Source organism: Rhinocladiella mackenziei, assembly GCF_000835555.1.
Source record: "Rhinocladiella mackenziei CBS 650.93 unplaced genomic scaffold supercont1.8, whole genome shotgun sequence".
Classification (NCBI taxonomy): Eukaryota; Fungi; Ascomycota; class Eurotiomycetes; order Chaetothyriales; family Herpotrichiellaceae; genus Rhinocladiella; species Rhinocladiella mackenziei.
This window is the reverse complement of record NW_013550597.1, coordinates 724,174-738,335: the sequence shown is the minus strand read 5'-3', so window position 1 is coordinate 738,335 and position 14,162 is coordinate 724,174. Positions and strand designations below refer to the sequence as shown.

Genomic DNA, 14,162 nt, shown 5'->3' with positions numbered 1-14,162 from the left:
ATTCTTTCGTAAACGTCGTCATGATGGCCCATGCGGTGCATGCATGTATATTCATCCAACCGAGTATATCGTCAAACGAGATTGAGAACACATTCATTCATCTTGCTCAGTGGTAATCCTGCCGTTTGTCACCACGTTGTATGTACTCAGACCATAGCCGGAACACCACCACGGGAAGAAGCATGACTTCGTTGGCGTTCAATCGGACTCAGAGGGTCGGCAGTGGGATATTTTCTTCCATGGACTCCCGTCAGGGTGGCAACTCTGGATGGTGCGCCTGGACCTTGCCGTCTCTGTGCACCTCCTCTCTCCCAGTCCGATGAACGATGTCTTTGCTCTGTACCACTACCACTGCTTTCTCTCGTCAATGGTTCCAAGTTACTCTGGTCTGGATAACGGATAGTTGGAGCACGCGGGTCAGCCTGTGCCTGTGCTTGTGCCAGGGTCGGTGTTGCAGGTGTTGAGTTGACGGGATCACTATCCCAGACTGTGTCACGATATTGAGGAGCGCCGCTTCCTCGGTGAGACGGTTGCTGCAGCTGTGGAGGAGAATTGATTGCACGCGGGGGGTAGTACTCAGGCCGCAGAGGCTGTGGCGGTTTACCTCCAGGAGTACGGTAACTCGCATCAGATGAATGACGACGTTTGTGTGACCTCATAAATGGGGGCACCCATAAGGAAGAACGTCGGCTTCTTCGATCTTCGTCGGAAGTGCGATGCCGGCGGTCCCTTTGAGAGGTTTCCGAGCTGGCTTCACTCCCTGTGTCTTCATCCACGGTTGAAGGAGTGCGTGCGGGAGACCGGTAGTGAATGTTATGAGCGGATAATCGTTTCCCGTATTGGTCTGTTGAGGGCCCATCCCTCCTTTGCTTTGAAGGCGGGCTATTCGATGGGCCCTTATAAGAACGACCCGATGGGGGCCCTGAGCTGGTGTGAGACCGCTGACGACCTGGTTGAAGTGGTGGTCGCTGGGCAGAATGGCTTCGGGTTTTCCGTGCCTCATGGTGATTTCTTGGGTCCCAATGTGAACCTCTCTCCCCCGAAGGTGATGGAAAATCGGGAACGCTGCTTCGTCTCCGATAGAGATCCACGTGAACTTGATCGTCGCGGGAGCTGCTTCGCGAAGGTCGAGCAGGTCTGCCCAGCTGACCGTTAGAGAAATATCCATCTCGTCGATCGGAAGCCTCAGGATGTGGAGATTGAGGAGAATTCTTAATGCGCCGCATGTTATAGTTCTTTTGGTTCAATTGGCCGGTAACCATCTTGTGCCATCTTTCCATCTCTGCATCGGGTCTGTCGGGGAAGACCTCCTTGGGGATATAGTTTGGAAATGTCCCGCCAGTGGGCATGAGAACATTCCACCTCTGTACAGCTTTTTGCATAAAGCCGACGTTTTCGTCAGGACAGAGAAGTATCTGGATGGTTTGCCAACGCGCGAAGCCGGTCGGAGTTAGACATGGAATTCTGGGCGTTTCAAAAGGGCTGGAGGTGGGTTGGAGGCTGTGAAAACACCCAAGTGTTTGGTACATGAAAGAGAGGGCGTGGTCGGAGGTCCTGAGGAAAAGGGAGTCATAGTTGCCGCCCACGGCTCTGTAGAAAGCAGCCAGACGTTGCGGCGTGAGTTCGCCATCGGGGGGCCCGGGTTCGAAGGTTGACTATGAGGCATGTTAACAAGAAGGTAATCCGTCTACAACAGCAAATGCTCACAATAATTTTGGCGAGCCCTAGACATAGAGTTTCAAGTTGCGGTGATGCGCTCTTGTCTGGATTGATCAGATACCTCCAGAAACCAGGCGTCGCCGACTGGTTGGTGGCCATTGGAGAATTCTATTTGTACGAATGCTGTTGAAACTGCGGGCAGTCACAGCGTTGACTTGGTCTCTACTCCACCTCGACAACGCTCTCATGGTCAGGACTCGAGACCTGCCAAAGCGAATGGAAAATCGGGGGCGAGCAGCAAAGATAAAAAGGCAGAAGCAAAGTCACTTCTAGCAGAGCAAGGCGGCTCTTCGAATGGTTGGAGAGGTAAGTGAACAGTGGGTGGGAACGGCCAGAATCTGGATTTATTGGTTTTTGGCCAGATGATGTTGGTGATTCGGTCAACGGTTCAAACACGGGCTCTGGCACTTGCATGGGACGGAGAGACGGAGATGGAAGTGTGGAAGCAAGCGCAGCCAAGTCCAAGGGGTTGTGTTCACCGCTTCTGCATCACCTGCCAGCGGGGAGACCAATTTGTAAGTGTGTATGTGCTACACCGCGATATTCTCGTCTCTTGTCTCTCCAAGTCCCGACTGTCTTCCTTTCTGCACACTCTGTCTGGGCTCGGAAGTTGAATTGTGAACCCGTCATCTCAGCAATCCCCCAGGCTTGGTGGCCATCGGGCGTCCCTAGTTCTACCCATCATGGCGCAGCTTATATCCTTCTGCCTATTCGTCCAAAATTCATCAAATCATAAGTCGACTGGATTTTCTCGCCAAACATTGGGCCCGAGTCGGAGGTCTAATTCGACTTAGGCACCTTTCCTATTGAGTTGCTGAAGCGTGAGCCTGAGCCGCGATCCATGGCCAATCGGCCGGAGCTTTTCTGTCCAATTAAGACCTCTTTCCTCCGCTTTGGCTGTGCCATTTGACTCACCTTCGATGCACGGCCGTCTTCAGCATGAGCAAAACGCAATACCTGGGGTGGAGAGGTTGGTGAGGTCATCAGGACACCAAGGAAGAACGCAGGCATCAGTGCACGTGATGCAGCGCCTTTGAGAAAACCATCTTCTGACAAATATCACAAGATCTGAACATGGACCGGGGTATCCCAATCTCATTTCTGGGGCAACCGCATTTACTATTTCTCCATTTCAGTCCAGTATCTGAAAACATAGCAATTCGTCGACCATTCATGGACTGACCCAGGTGGACCCAAAGGAATCCTAGGCCTCTTTCTTGTCAATAAAAAGCCCATCTCTGAGGAAGCTGCTACTGGTTTTTAATTCTCAGGCCGTTCTCAATGTCGCCCTTTTACGCCTTGCAGCATACCTAAATGCTGCTAGGCCTAGATCGAATCTAACTTATGGATGGGATGTTACCTTTGCGTTCTGTCAGCGTCACCATTTGAAATGAATTTCAACTTCGCACATTTATAGTGGTCAAAGCGATGCCATCCATGCGGAGGCGTATGAAGCTCTACTTCGCTGGCTTATTGATAATACGTCCGTGCGAACAATCCATCTTTCCGGCGTTTGATGACTAGATTGCGAAAGGCCAGGACGAACTTCAACGCTATCCAGAGCTTGCGTGCATCAGCATCTGATTGATCCCGAACGAGAATGGTATATGTCTACACGGAGCACCGGCGATCGCAATGGGAGCTAGACCATATGTCAAAATTTCAGTGTGTTCTGAAAGAACGTGAGTTGCCTAGGTTGCAGCCATATCTGGTTGAGAATGACGGCGATCATAACCCTCTTCTGGACCCGCGATGGGATATTCGCGATAGGGAACAGCTTGCCAAAGTAGACGACGTTGCAGCTTGGTTGGATTCGTTATCGAATCAGACCCGGTCGTCCAAGGTTTCATCCAAGGACAATGACCGATATCAGCATTGATCCATAGAAACTGGCGTTCGGTGGTCAAGGAGCCATGATGGACTTCTACATGCACAACCTAGAAAGATTGCAGAAACTGCACGATATGGCTCCGGCCTTGACCTTTGATCATGACCTCGGTGTGCAGTGCTCCCGGGACAACTTTTCGATCCACCATCATGAGTTCCTTCTTACAGGCTTCTTCTAAAATCGCTGCTTGACCTGAAGGGACGATTTCATCGTCCCCGGCCTCCAAGATCAATATCCTGAGGGTTGGCTTTGTTTTCCCAATCCGGTGAAGCGCCGTTTTGCTGTCCCATGTCGAGCGCAAGAAAGGGGTCAGGTATCGATAGGGAAGAAACTTTTGTGGATAAAGCGCTACCAGCATCGCTCTGAGGTCGACGAAAGGAGTTTCGAGGATAACTCCCGAGATTCGAGATAAACCGGCGCTCCCATCTCTCGACAAATTAGCAAGGCCAATCGTTGCGACACCAGCGCCAATCGATTGTCCCCAGACCACAATCTTAGTTCTATCACGGTCATATTGCGCCAGAACCCACCTCAACGCCGCTTCAGCGTCAAGCTCGATCCCGGCCTGGGATGGACGACCCTTTGATTTCCAGAACCCACGATAGGACAAAGCCGCAATGGTGTATTTTTGGCCCTTGGATCCCTTGTTCATGGCTGATTTCAAGATGCTTGAAAGATATGGTAGCCGCGGGGGTAGTGAAGACGCATTTCTAGTCTGGCTTAGCACACGTCTGGAATTTGCAATTTGCTCCACGTACCCTTGAAAGTATACGATGATGATGTGTTCCATGAACTTGAAATTGGTCGCTCTGCTGGTGTGTCCTTCTAAAAGTTTGAGGGCCGTGCCATCAGATGCTCTGAGGTCATGCTCGGTCCAAATCACAGGTTTACACTGAGTCGCATAATCGCTGACGTTCTCGGACCTTGAGAATGGTGGCACCGATGGCATATAAATTATTTTGTTCTGGAAAATGACCATCATCAGGCATTTATATGTCCATAGCGTCACGAGAAGGCCTCCAAATACCGTTGGAGGTAGCAAGACCGTCGGGATCGATTCCCCACCAAATCGCCGCCGTTGGACTGGCCAAGGGTGTTGTTTCGCTCTCGGACCCTGCCATCTCTTCGAATGTCTGCATAGACCGAGAAATGACAATTGGTTATGCGGGAACAAAGACCGCCATGCTCTCGAGCATGGCATTGATTCACTGTGCTGGATTGAGAAATGATTGAAGATGAATTTATTGTCGACTTGTTCAAGCTCGAAGTCCACCAATGCCAAGCCTCTAAACCCGTGCTCGGCCTTGTGACATTCACACCCTTACCACTGGCAGGGAACTATGAGAGTGTTTCAAATGGATGCCGGGGTGCAAGAGAAAGCCCCAGAGTATCATTTGGAGCAAGAGCGATTGAAGCCAAGTGGGCATGCCTTTTGAAATTTGTTTTTTCCCAGGGCCTCTTTCCGGTCCTCCGAACCCTTGGACCTCGCTACCTCTGGCTGGACAACTCAACCACCTTTGAGGGCAGAGACGTCAACCAAAATGAAACCATTTAGTACATGGAAACCACTCTTTGTCGTGACGAAGATGATAAGAGGCTACAAATGTGAAGGACCCCGTGCAACATCGCCCTAATCGGGTGACTAAGAATAGCAAGTGCGAGGGTCCAACGAAAGCAACGCTATCGCTCGTTACTTCCTATCGCACCAGCGAATCCGTTCACGTCTCCCGGTCATTGCGACTGGCAAAGATTGCTCCTCTTCGACCCGAACGGGCCTTTCGATATGACGGGTTCTGGGTGGTTACTTTCTTCGAGTTACTTATGAAGGAACGTCAAAATCACCGATTCAGACTGGAGAGTATGACTACCAGTCAAAGGCCATTGAGACTGAACGCGGCGCCTCCTAGACATGAGACTAGAAAGCGCAGATGGGAGAACCCATGACCTCACAAACTGGACAAGGAGAGACTGCAAAGCTTGAATGTCGCTTCAGTGGATTCTGTATGGACGATGGTACATCAATGTGCCGAGAGGCAGGAGCGGAAAAGGCTGAGCAAGAAAGACCATCAATGACTAGATGGGCACCTTGGAGCATGATCGGGCACATTTGTCGGGGATTTTCAAAGCTCATTCTCGAGCTACTCGTTCAGACTCCCCTTAAAGTTCCGGATCGGGCAACGGCGGTTTTTATCAATCGAGGACTTGGGGCGGAAAGCGAGATGTTTTACTGCGTTAAAGCATGCAACAAGGTGGACATGATAATAGCTAGGGATCCAGGGAGAAAACATCTTTTTCAAGGACTGGGCAAGCGTCTTTCCGCATAAACGATTAGCGACGATCCTGCATTGTATATATATCACACTTCCACGCCCAGAAATGAACAGCAAAACTTTGCGAGCGGTAGAGCATCTTTGAGATTACGTTTCCTCTCGATTTCATCTACAAGCAAGCTAGGTATTTGTACAATTCGCACCATGTTCGGAAGTCAGGGGCCGCTGGCGACGGCTCAGGTAAATATGCCAGCACATTGTATAAGTGATGTTATCTGGAATTCTATTTCTGTGCACTCGTCGATGTCTTCTTCTCGGCGCCCCTCGTCACAGCCCGTAAATTGCCAAAAGTCAAGACATCGCCTATCCTCTCCTTACCGGTGAACAGCATGACTAGTCGATCAATTCCACAACCCCAGCCGCCTGTGGGGGGCAGACCCCACTCCAGAGCTTGCAAGTAATCTTCGTCAACTTTCATAACTTCGTCATCGACGACAGGCCTTCCCGTCCCATCCGTTGAGGAGGCGGCATAGCGCTGCTGGTCAAGAAGTTTGCGGCGCTGACAGAACGGGTCGTTCTCCTCCTCGTAACAATTGACGACTTCTTTGGCGTTGATGAATAGCTCGGCGCGCGCGGCGACGGGTTGTTCATTCGGAGCATTTGGGAGAATATACGATTTGGCCAGCGGCGAGAGGCATTCGGGGATATTGGTGACCCAAGTGGGCCGGTCTACTGAGTGTGGTTCGAGGTACAAGAAGGCGAGCTTGTCGACGAGACGTGGTACGGTAGGATTGTGTGGGAGAGGAAGACTTTTCGACTTGAAGATGTCGAGGAGTTCGGATTGCGCGTTTGGGGATGAAAAGTTCGGGAGGTCAAGGCCGAGTGAGGAATTCAAGGAGGGGATGAAGTCGACTTCTCGATACGGGCCTTGAATGGATTTGAGAAGCTTGGCTGTTTCGGGAGTGCGTGAATGGGGTAGAGATTCCATGGCCAGCGCCATATTGGTGAGAAGCTGTTTTGTGTATTCCATCAATTGCGACAAGTCGTGACGTACGGCGTAGAACTCGCAGGTTGTAAATTCGGGATTGTGGATTTTGTCGAGGCCCTCATTTCGGAAACAAGGGCCAATCTCAAAGATTCTGTCCATGCCGCCTACTATGAGTCTCTTCAGCCAGAGCTCTGGTGCGATACGCATGCTCAATTTTCGATCCATGAACTCCGTTGCTGTCGTCCGGAAGGGCTTGGCTGTCGCACCTCCGGCGACGGCGGACAAAATAGGTGTTCCTACTTCAACAAAAGAGAGTGATTCGAAAAAGCTGCGCATCGTTCGTATGAGGGTTGATCGAGCCTTGATCGTCTCAATGACTTCAGGATCCGTAAACATTTCAACATGTCGTGCGTGGAAATTGGTGTCTGACAACGGGCTAGTGGCGACGCCTCGCTGTTCAACGGGAAAATGTTGAAGGCAAGGGGATTGTATGATGGGCAGCTCAAATGCCTTGATTGAGAGTTGACCATTTTTGGCTTTATATGGTCGCCCTCCTTTCAATGCTTAAACAGAGTAAGCGGTGGAAGTGCAAAGGTCGGAACAGGTTGAAAGGCCTACAGATATAGTCCCCTCTGCGGACTAAACGGCATTGATGCTTGAATTCATTCAGGGTAATGCCAGATTTTTCCAACGCTGAGTAGGAGAGTGCAATTTGTAGTTTCAGCTGGTCTTCGACGACATCAATGAACGCCAGTTTTGACCCACTCAATCTGATGGAAGTTATCCTTCCGGAAACTGTAGCAGTCAGGAAAGCGGCTCCTCTTTTCTCATTTATCAGCCTTGCCTTCTATCCATTCATCAGTCGGCGTAGCATTATCTCCGCCCACAGAATTGTCCACTTCATTGAGTAGTGACCGGATACTTCGTACTTGAGGCGTCCGGACGTATCGTGGGTACAGGTTGGTAGTCGAGGAGCTCAATTCTTCCATGCGCTCTTGGACCTCTTTATTCGCATATTGCGACCCCCCGTCGATAACGTCGCCATGGATGGCTCTAAGAGTGGCCGTTGTAAATCTTGCGTGGGATATCCATTGTTTGCCGGCTTTGGCAGGTTTGGGTTGGAAGAATCGAGTCAAGACGGTGCTACCGGCCGACTTTCGCAGGATACTAATTGCAGAATGTCAGCAGGAAGTCTCAGAAGAAACAAACCTAAAGCTGGAAGTGGGATTGCAAATTCAGATATTGTTTGAGTAGTCGTGATCATTGCTGGTCGAAATGAGCATCACTCGCAGCGGTTCCTCTCATTCTCTCCTCATTTGCGTTACCCTGTTGAGAGGGAAGATATATGCAACGCACCTTTCTGCAGATAGCAGATGATTCCATCGCGATGCCTGCCATGTCAATCTGCTGGACATGAAGATAACGACATGAGCATGAGCAGAAAACACAGCAACAGTTCGGGGCTCAATAGTAAACAGAGCGACCAGAGATCACGCATTCGGAGAGAATATGTTTGGTGTTCGCTTAAGCTTCGGAAAAACTTTTTGAGCTCCGCAACTTCAAACTCACAATCTTTATTTGTCCAACTTGCCCGTATCCTCAATTCGACAACGGGCCTCAATTACTTCTTGACACCACGACGTCTCAGCAACAAATCATAGACTTTTTAATCATGTCATTCCTTTTTGGAGGCGGGCGGCCTCAGCCAACATCCGCAGAGAAGATTGCTGCAGCAGAGACAGAAGTGGAAATGGTCTCAGACATGTTTAGCAGGTATGGATGGCGCATTCAGAAACAAAAGAGGCTTTTTGGGAGCTGAGAAGAGGACGGAAATGATATGGGACTATACTGACACCCACTTCGTTCAGATTAACACAATCATGTCTCAAGAAATGCATACCCGCCGATTACCGCGAAAGTGACCTGAACAAGGGTGAGAGTGTCTGTCTTGATCGATGCGTGGCCAAATTTTTCGAAGTCAATATCAAAGTTTCAGAAAAGATGCAGGGAGAGGCGGCTGGAAGACAAACAGGAGGTGGTGGCATGTTCGGAATGTAAGCGACACGGTCGAGGCATCTTTCCTGTTCATCACCCGTGCAATTAAGATCGTTGATGCATATGGAACGGCTTGGATTGGGGTTGAGGTCGTCTTATGTTCATGTGGACATTGGGATTATCGTCTTGATTCATGATGGATGGTCGAATATTGTACAGTAAATCAGCCATAAGCAAACGGAAATGGTGCTGGAGGGCGGCAGATATGGGGGATGAATGGCTGGACAAATCTCCTCGTGGCGGAAAGATTCAATATTCCTAAAAATCCCTATTCAGATTCCAGCAACGAACCGCGAAGAATCACCATCGTGTACACGACCTAAATCGAGCTTCTCCATTCGGCAAGCGCGTCGCTAAAACTTCAAAGTAAAACACCCTTGCAGCCATTGAGTATCAAACCGTCATTTTTTTCCGTGATCCCATGAAGTTGAACACTCTCTGAATCCAGGGTATAGAATTTTGCCTTTCATCTCCGATCAATTCCCGTACCCTTGCTTCAATCACCAACACGTTTCGCTCAAAATCATCCACGCCGTCTTCGACTTCTTGCAATCGAGACTGTAGGGAATCAAGTTCATAGTCCATTTTTGCTCCGAGCATTTCAATCCTGCGAATACTTTCGGTCAACGCATTCTTCTCTTGCGAAACAATATCCGAGGAGGTTGCTTGGAGTGTCTGGTATTCCTCCAATCGATGGTAATACAGTTCGTTCAGCTGCTCCAAGTGCTGGTTCGCGGCATGGTCAAGTGTTTCAACGTGGGCCACTCTGCTTTCAGTATACGGAATGAGGCTTTGCTGGATGACCTGGATACGTTTCGCTTTCTTCTGAGCCGCAGCAACCAAAGCATCGCGTTCAGCCAGTGCATTAGTGAGATCACCTTCTATTTTCCCCTTCGTGATACCTTCGTCGACAACACTTTCACCCAGGTCGAGGACAGCTTTCTCAACGAGACTGAAAGACAATTGCCGATTAATTCGATTCTGTCGAGGACTGTCCGCAGGATGAACCATTAGCTGAATTGCACTTTGAGAGCGACGAAGAACACGGCTCTGAAACCCTTTATATGGTAGCTCTGCCGAGAAATTTCGGTATATATCCGCTTTAAATTCGTTGCGTAAATCGGCCATGTCAGCATTGAGTTTTCTCCTTCTGGGAGAGTCACCGGGCAGAGCTGGCCGCAACTGTTCTCGATGAGAAGAAATTTTTGTTTCGGTGGTCGTTTCAGCCCTCCGTAGAGGTTGACCTTGTGGTTCGGTTGGTGAAGTCGGTCGGACACTTGCCAGGGCCAGGTCAAAAGAGGGAGGTCCAGTTTGTCGCGGCGTGAGTGGAGGACGCAGTGTATGATCTCGAAAGCTATAATGGTCTTTGGACAATCGCGATGTCGCTGTCGCGGCGCTTTCAACCCAGTCATGGGCTTCTTCTCCGTCCTTGTGGTATCGTGGGCCATGAGCTTTCAGTCCCCCTACCGCCCCACGAATTCGGCCGCGACTGGATTTGCCGTCCTGGGTTTGATTTGTGTACGTGGTATCAGTCCGCTCGAGAACTCCTCCGTCGGAGATAGAGTCATGCTGGTTGCTCGTCCAAAAGAAATTTCCCTGGTCATCAGTACTGAAAATTCTGCCTTTCAGATCGTCGGTCGGATTGACAAACATGTCCCCCGATTTCGCGGGTTTGCCCTGCCACAGCCACTTCATCTTTGGGCCCGTCACCAGCTGAGCAAAACGTTCAATATCCATGGTTTCGGCATCGGAGATGCCAGCTTTATCACGAGCTCCCACAATACCCATCACCATTTCCCCACCTTTGCCGCTCAATTCAGCAACGGTAGACTTGACAGCCTTTGGTACGGTCCAACCCTCGCCACTGGCATTCTTAGCCGTGGCTCTGTGGAGACGATCAAGTGTCTCGCGATCAAGTCGTCGAGACCTTTCCATTTTCTGACCCTTCTGAAAATGTCCAATGGCTCTTTTCATTGAGACCGTATCCAAGACATCTTTTCCCACCGGCGACCCAAAGGCTTTGAGTCTGTTATAGGCCCCAATTAGTAGACCAAGGAGGGCTGCCACCGTGGTCGGACCGAGAATTCCATCACTGGGCTCCACGTTGTAAAAGTAGGTGCCGATGTCAGTCCACCAATCGTTGATCGCTTTCTCAGTGACATCGCAGAGTAAACCATCAGCATAGGTTGGTTGGATTTTGTCGTACATGATCAACGCCGTCTGACATACTCGCACAAGCTCCATGACTGATTGGTAGAGCGGCACAGTCTCGCTGGTGCGGTACAGGTGGTGGAACTTTGCAACGGTACTCGGTTGAGGGGGTTGCACGTTGATGGCAGCCCTTCCAGAGCAGCCCATTCGTTTGAGGTTCTCATTAACAATAAAGTCTTCCCTGTGCTTCTTGATGTCGCCATCCGGAACAGCAATGACGGTCAAAGCAGATGGAAACCCGCTCAAATTGGTGACCATTAACGTGCCCAAAGGAGTTTCCTTTTCCTTGGCATGAAATTGTGAGACAGCTGAGAAGTAAATCTGTAGCCTGGGAGACCACGTGCTTTCATCACTCGGTACGGAAAGGACATTAACTAGGATAGAATGCGATGGGTCGCCGGTGTATGTACAGATAACGAAAGTGGGATGAGTTCTTGAGCATGCCCATTGCTCCACGAGATACATTTCATATCCGTGTAATCGTCTCCAACGTTCAATGGCGTCTGTCGCGGGATCCTCCTCCAAGTAGCGGAAAGCGACAGGATCTGAGAACACAAGCCGCTTTCTACTGTGGCCTGGTCGTGGCTGGCAAGAATTAGCCGAAGGAGGGCTGGACGGTTCCGGGCTATTTGCTCCATGGCTCTCAGGCCTTTCTTTAGGGCTAGGTCGAGCGGAGGAGGATTTGTCCAGAGGAGTCGAGCCTCTATAGGACGAAGGACCGTGGTACGGGATCAAGAACCCGGGAGTAGCGAGGGACATGATGGAGAACGGTCCGCTCGGCGCAGTGGCTCTCTATTCGGGAGTCAGCCTTGCATCGCGACCGGGGAAGTCAGGTCGATGGAACTCGTCATGAAGAACGTTCATCGCGCCGCTTAACAAGAAACAAAAGTCGCCGCCACCCGCCCAAACATGGATGGAGCCGGTTACTGCGGAGGTTTGGAGTATCAGGCGCACTTCGTGGTACTTCACTTACGGACACCTGACCATCTGGTTCGGGTCGCATGTCCTTTTGTGATCGCTGCCTACTATCCCGTCGAACGAACCCACGATCTGTGAGCTCTACGGATAATCGAATCCTGTTGCAAAGAAAGACGATGACCCTGAGAAACCAGGAACATAATTGAAACCCACGTGTCATTTGTTGAGACGCCACCGACTATGGACGCCATTCAGAAAGAGCATGAAAAGGTCTGGAACAGCTCCAAGCAGTCGAAGACAGCATGTCATGTCGACGACATCATCAAATCCCTTCAGAGAGCGCGGGACGCCATAGCCAAAGATCCAAATTCACGACAAATCACTCTTGCGAAGCTGCAAAATCCAGTCAAAGCCTCGTTTGACGGGATATTCTCAGGCCTAAAGGATACTCATGGACTGCACAATAAATACACAAGAGCTTTGGATAAGGTCTTCAAAGACAAAGTACCGAGCAATGAGATTGACGCCCTATCTTCCCACCCAACATTAATCAACCGAGCCGTCTACCTGCACTTGCTTCGAGAGGGCCTTTTTGATGTAGCGTCGACGTTCCATTCCGAAGCAATTGACAGACAGAAAAGCCAACAAGAAACAGCAGCTCACTTAGGGTTGGATGTTCCGATGGAGCATCCGTTGGGATTGGACAAGAGCTCGGAAGAGAACATGCAAGAACAATTCTCAAACATGTACCACATTCTGAGCGAAGTCAAAGATAATCACAACTTGCAACCGGCTATTGATTGGGCTCGAAGCAATGCTGCCGCGCTGGAAGCTCGTGGTAGCAACCTGGAGTTTGAACTTTGCAGATTACAATTTGTCAACCTATTCTTGGACCGACGGCCTGACGATCAATCTGATTTTGATGCCCCAATGCGTGCTCTTCAATATGCACAATCCGAGTTCCAATCTTTTCGTGGTCGGTACTTGGTTGAGATCCAACAACTGATCGGCGCCATTCCATTTTGCTCCAATTTGGATGACTCGCCCTACAATATCAGATTCAACAATTCCACCGCTTGGGATGAGGTTGCCACATCTTTTACTCGAGAATTTTGCTCTCTGCTCGAATTATCCGCGGACTCACCGTTGTACGTGGCAGCCACAGCCGGAGCCATCGCATTACCCACGCTTCTCAAGCTCCAGACGATTCAGAAACAGAAGCGAACAGAATGGACTTCACAAAACGAATTGCCAGTTGAAACGCCGCTTCCTCCTTCGTATCAATTCCACTCGATTTTCGTGTGCCCCGTATCAAAGGAACAAACAACGGATCAGAACCCACCGATGATGCTACCCTGTTGTCATGTTATTGCCCAAGAATCACTTCAGAAGCTCAGCAAAGGCGCCAAGTTCAAGTGCCCTTACTGCCCCATAGAAAGCCACCCAAAGGAAGCAAAGAGAGTCTTCTTATGAAGTGCTGACGCTGGCTAAATTTGGCGACCGATTTCCCTCTACAGATCAATGTCGATCTCGTCAAAGCATGCACGTTATTGAACGCGGTTTTGCAGCAAGGTGGTGAATTTGGCATACAGCCTGATCAAGTAGCGGGACTCATGTGCAAATGTGGAACTCTTAAGGGGATTGTATCCCAAGAACGTACAGTACGAGTCAACACAAGGCAGCCCTTGTTGTTGCAATGGATTTCTTTGATAGTAATGAGTCTCCTCAAGATTAGTTTGAAACACATCTGACAGTCAAGTCTCCCAACGCTTGATTCTTTATGATAGGATATAGCTCAACATAGCCCGAGCTGACCGAGAAACCGAAACTGCAGTAGCTCGAGAAGCGATGAGGCCAGGATTGTGATAGGCTTTTACAGTGTGCCCGGCACACGCTTATTGACAAATGAATAATGTTTCTTACTTCCGGCGCCAGAACTTGGCATTGTGCCTTGCATGGATCGAAAGACCCCATGTTTCAATTTTCTCCACCGATATGAATGGCATGTCTCTTGGGGATTTGGCCTTCTCCGGTGAACTTGCCGTCAATCTCTGCTCCCGTGTTGAACTGGTTTTTCCCTCGAAAGGCATGAGTCAGCCCGAGACTCATAGAG

The 14,162-nt window shown here is 50.0% G+C and overlaps 6 protein-coding genes across 6 annotated transcripts; 2 read left to right on the top strand and 4 right to left on the bottom strand.

The window, feature by feature from the left end:
• Positions 1–146: 146 nt before the first annotated feature.
• On the bottom strand, positions 147–1,818 carry Z518_09872 (uncharacterized protein; the record flags this gene model as incomplete). The annotated part of the gene is made up of 2 exons (XM_013412489.1): positions 147–1,655; positions 1,708–1,818. 2 exons carry the CDS (start codon positions 1,816–1,818, stop codon positions 147–149), a joined length of 1,620 nt encoding a protein of 539 aa, XP_013267943.1.
• A 1,838-nt stretch (positions 1,819–3,656) lies between these two features.
• Positions 3,657–4,556, bottom strand: Z518_09871 (uncharacterized protein; the record flags this gene model as incomplete). Its single annotated transcript, XM_013412488.1, has 2 exons — positions 3,657–4,317; positions 4,366–4,556. The coding sequence occupies 2 exons, from the start codon at positions 4,554–4,556 to the stop codon at positions 3,657–3,659; spliced, it is 852 nt and encodes a 283-aa protein (XP_013267942.1).
• A 1,604-nt stretch (positions 4,557–6,160) lies between these two features.
• Z518_09870 (uncharacterized protein) lies at positions 6,161–7,261 on the bottom strand (the record flags this gene model as incomplete). Its single annotated transcript, XM_013412487.1, has 1 exon — positions 6,161–7,261. One exon carries the CDS (start codon positions 7,259–7,261, stop codon positions 6,161–6,163), a length of 1,101 nt encoding a protein of 366 aa, XP_013267941.1.
• A 1,276-nt stretch (positions 7,262–8,537) lies between these two features.
• Positions 8,538–8,923, top strand: Z518_09869 (mitochondrial import inner membrane translocase subunit tim10; the record flags this gene model as incomplete). The annotated part of the gene is made up of 2 exons (XM_013412486.1): positions 8,538–8,638; positions 8,734–8,923. 2 exons carry the CDS (start codon positions 8,538–8,540, stop codon positions 8,921–8,923), a joined length of 291 nt encoding a protein of 96 aa, XP_013267940.1.
• A 390-nt stretch (positions 8,924–9,313) lies between these two features.
• On the bottom strand, positions 9,314–11,890 carry Z518_09868 (uncharacterized protein; the record flags this gene model as incomplete). Its single annotated transcript, XM_013412485.1, has 1 exon — positions 9,314–11,890. The coding sequence occupies one exon, from the start codon at positions 11,888–11,890 to the stop codon at positions 9,314–9,316; it is 2,577 nt and encodes an 858-aa protein (XP_013267939.1).
• Positions 11,891–12,289: 399 nt separating this feature from the next.
• Positions 12,290–13,522, top strand: Z518_09867 (uncharacterized protein; the record flags this gene model as incomplete). The annotated part of the gene is made up of 1 exon (XM_013412484.1): positions 12,290–13,522. One exon carries the CDS (start codon positions 12,290–12,292, stop codon positions 13,520–13,522), a length of 1,233 nt encoding a protein of 410 aa, XP_013267938.1.
• Between the last annotated feature and the right edge of the window lie 640 nt (positions 13,523–14,162).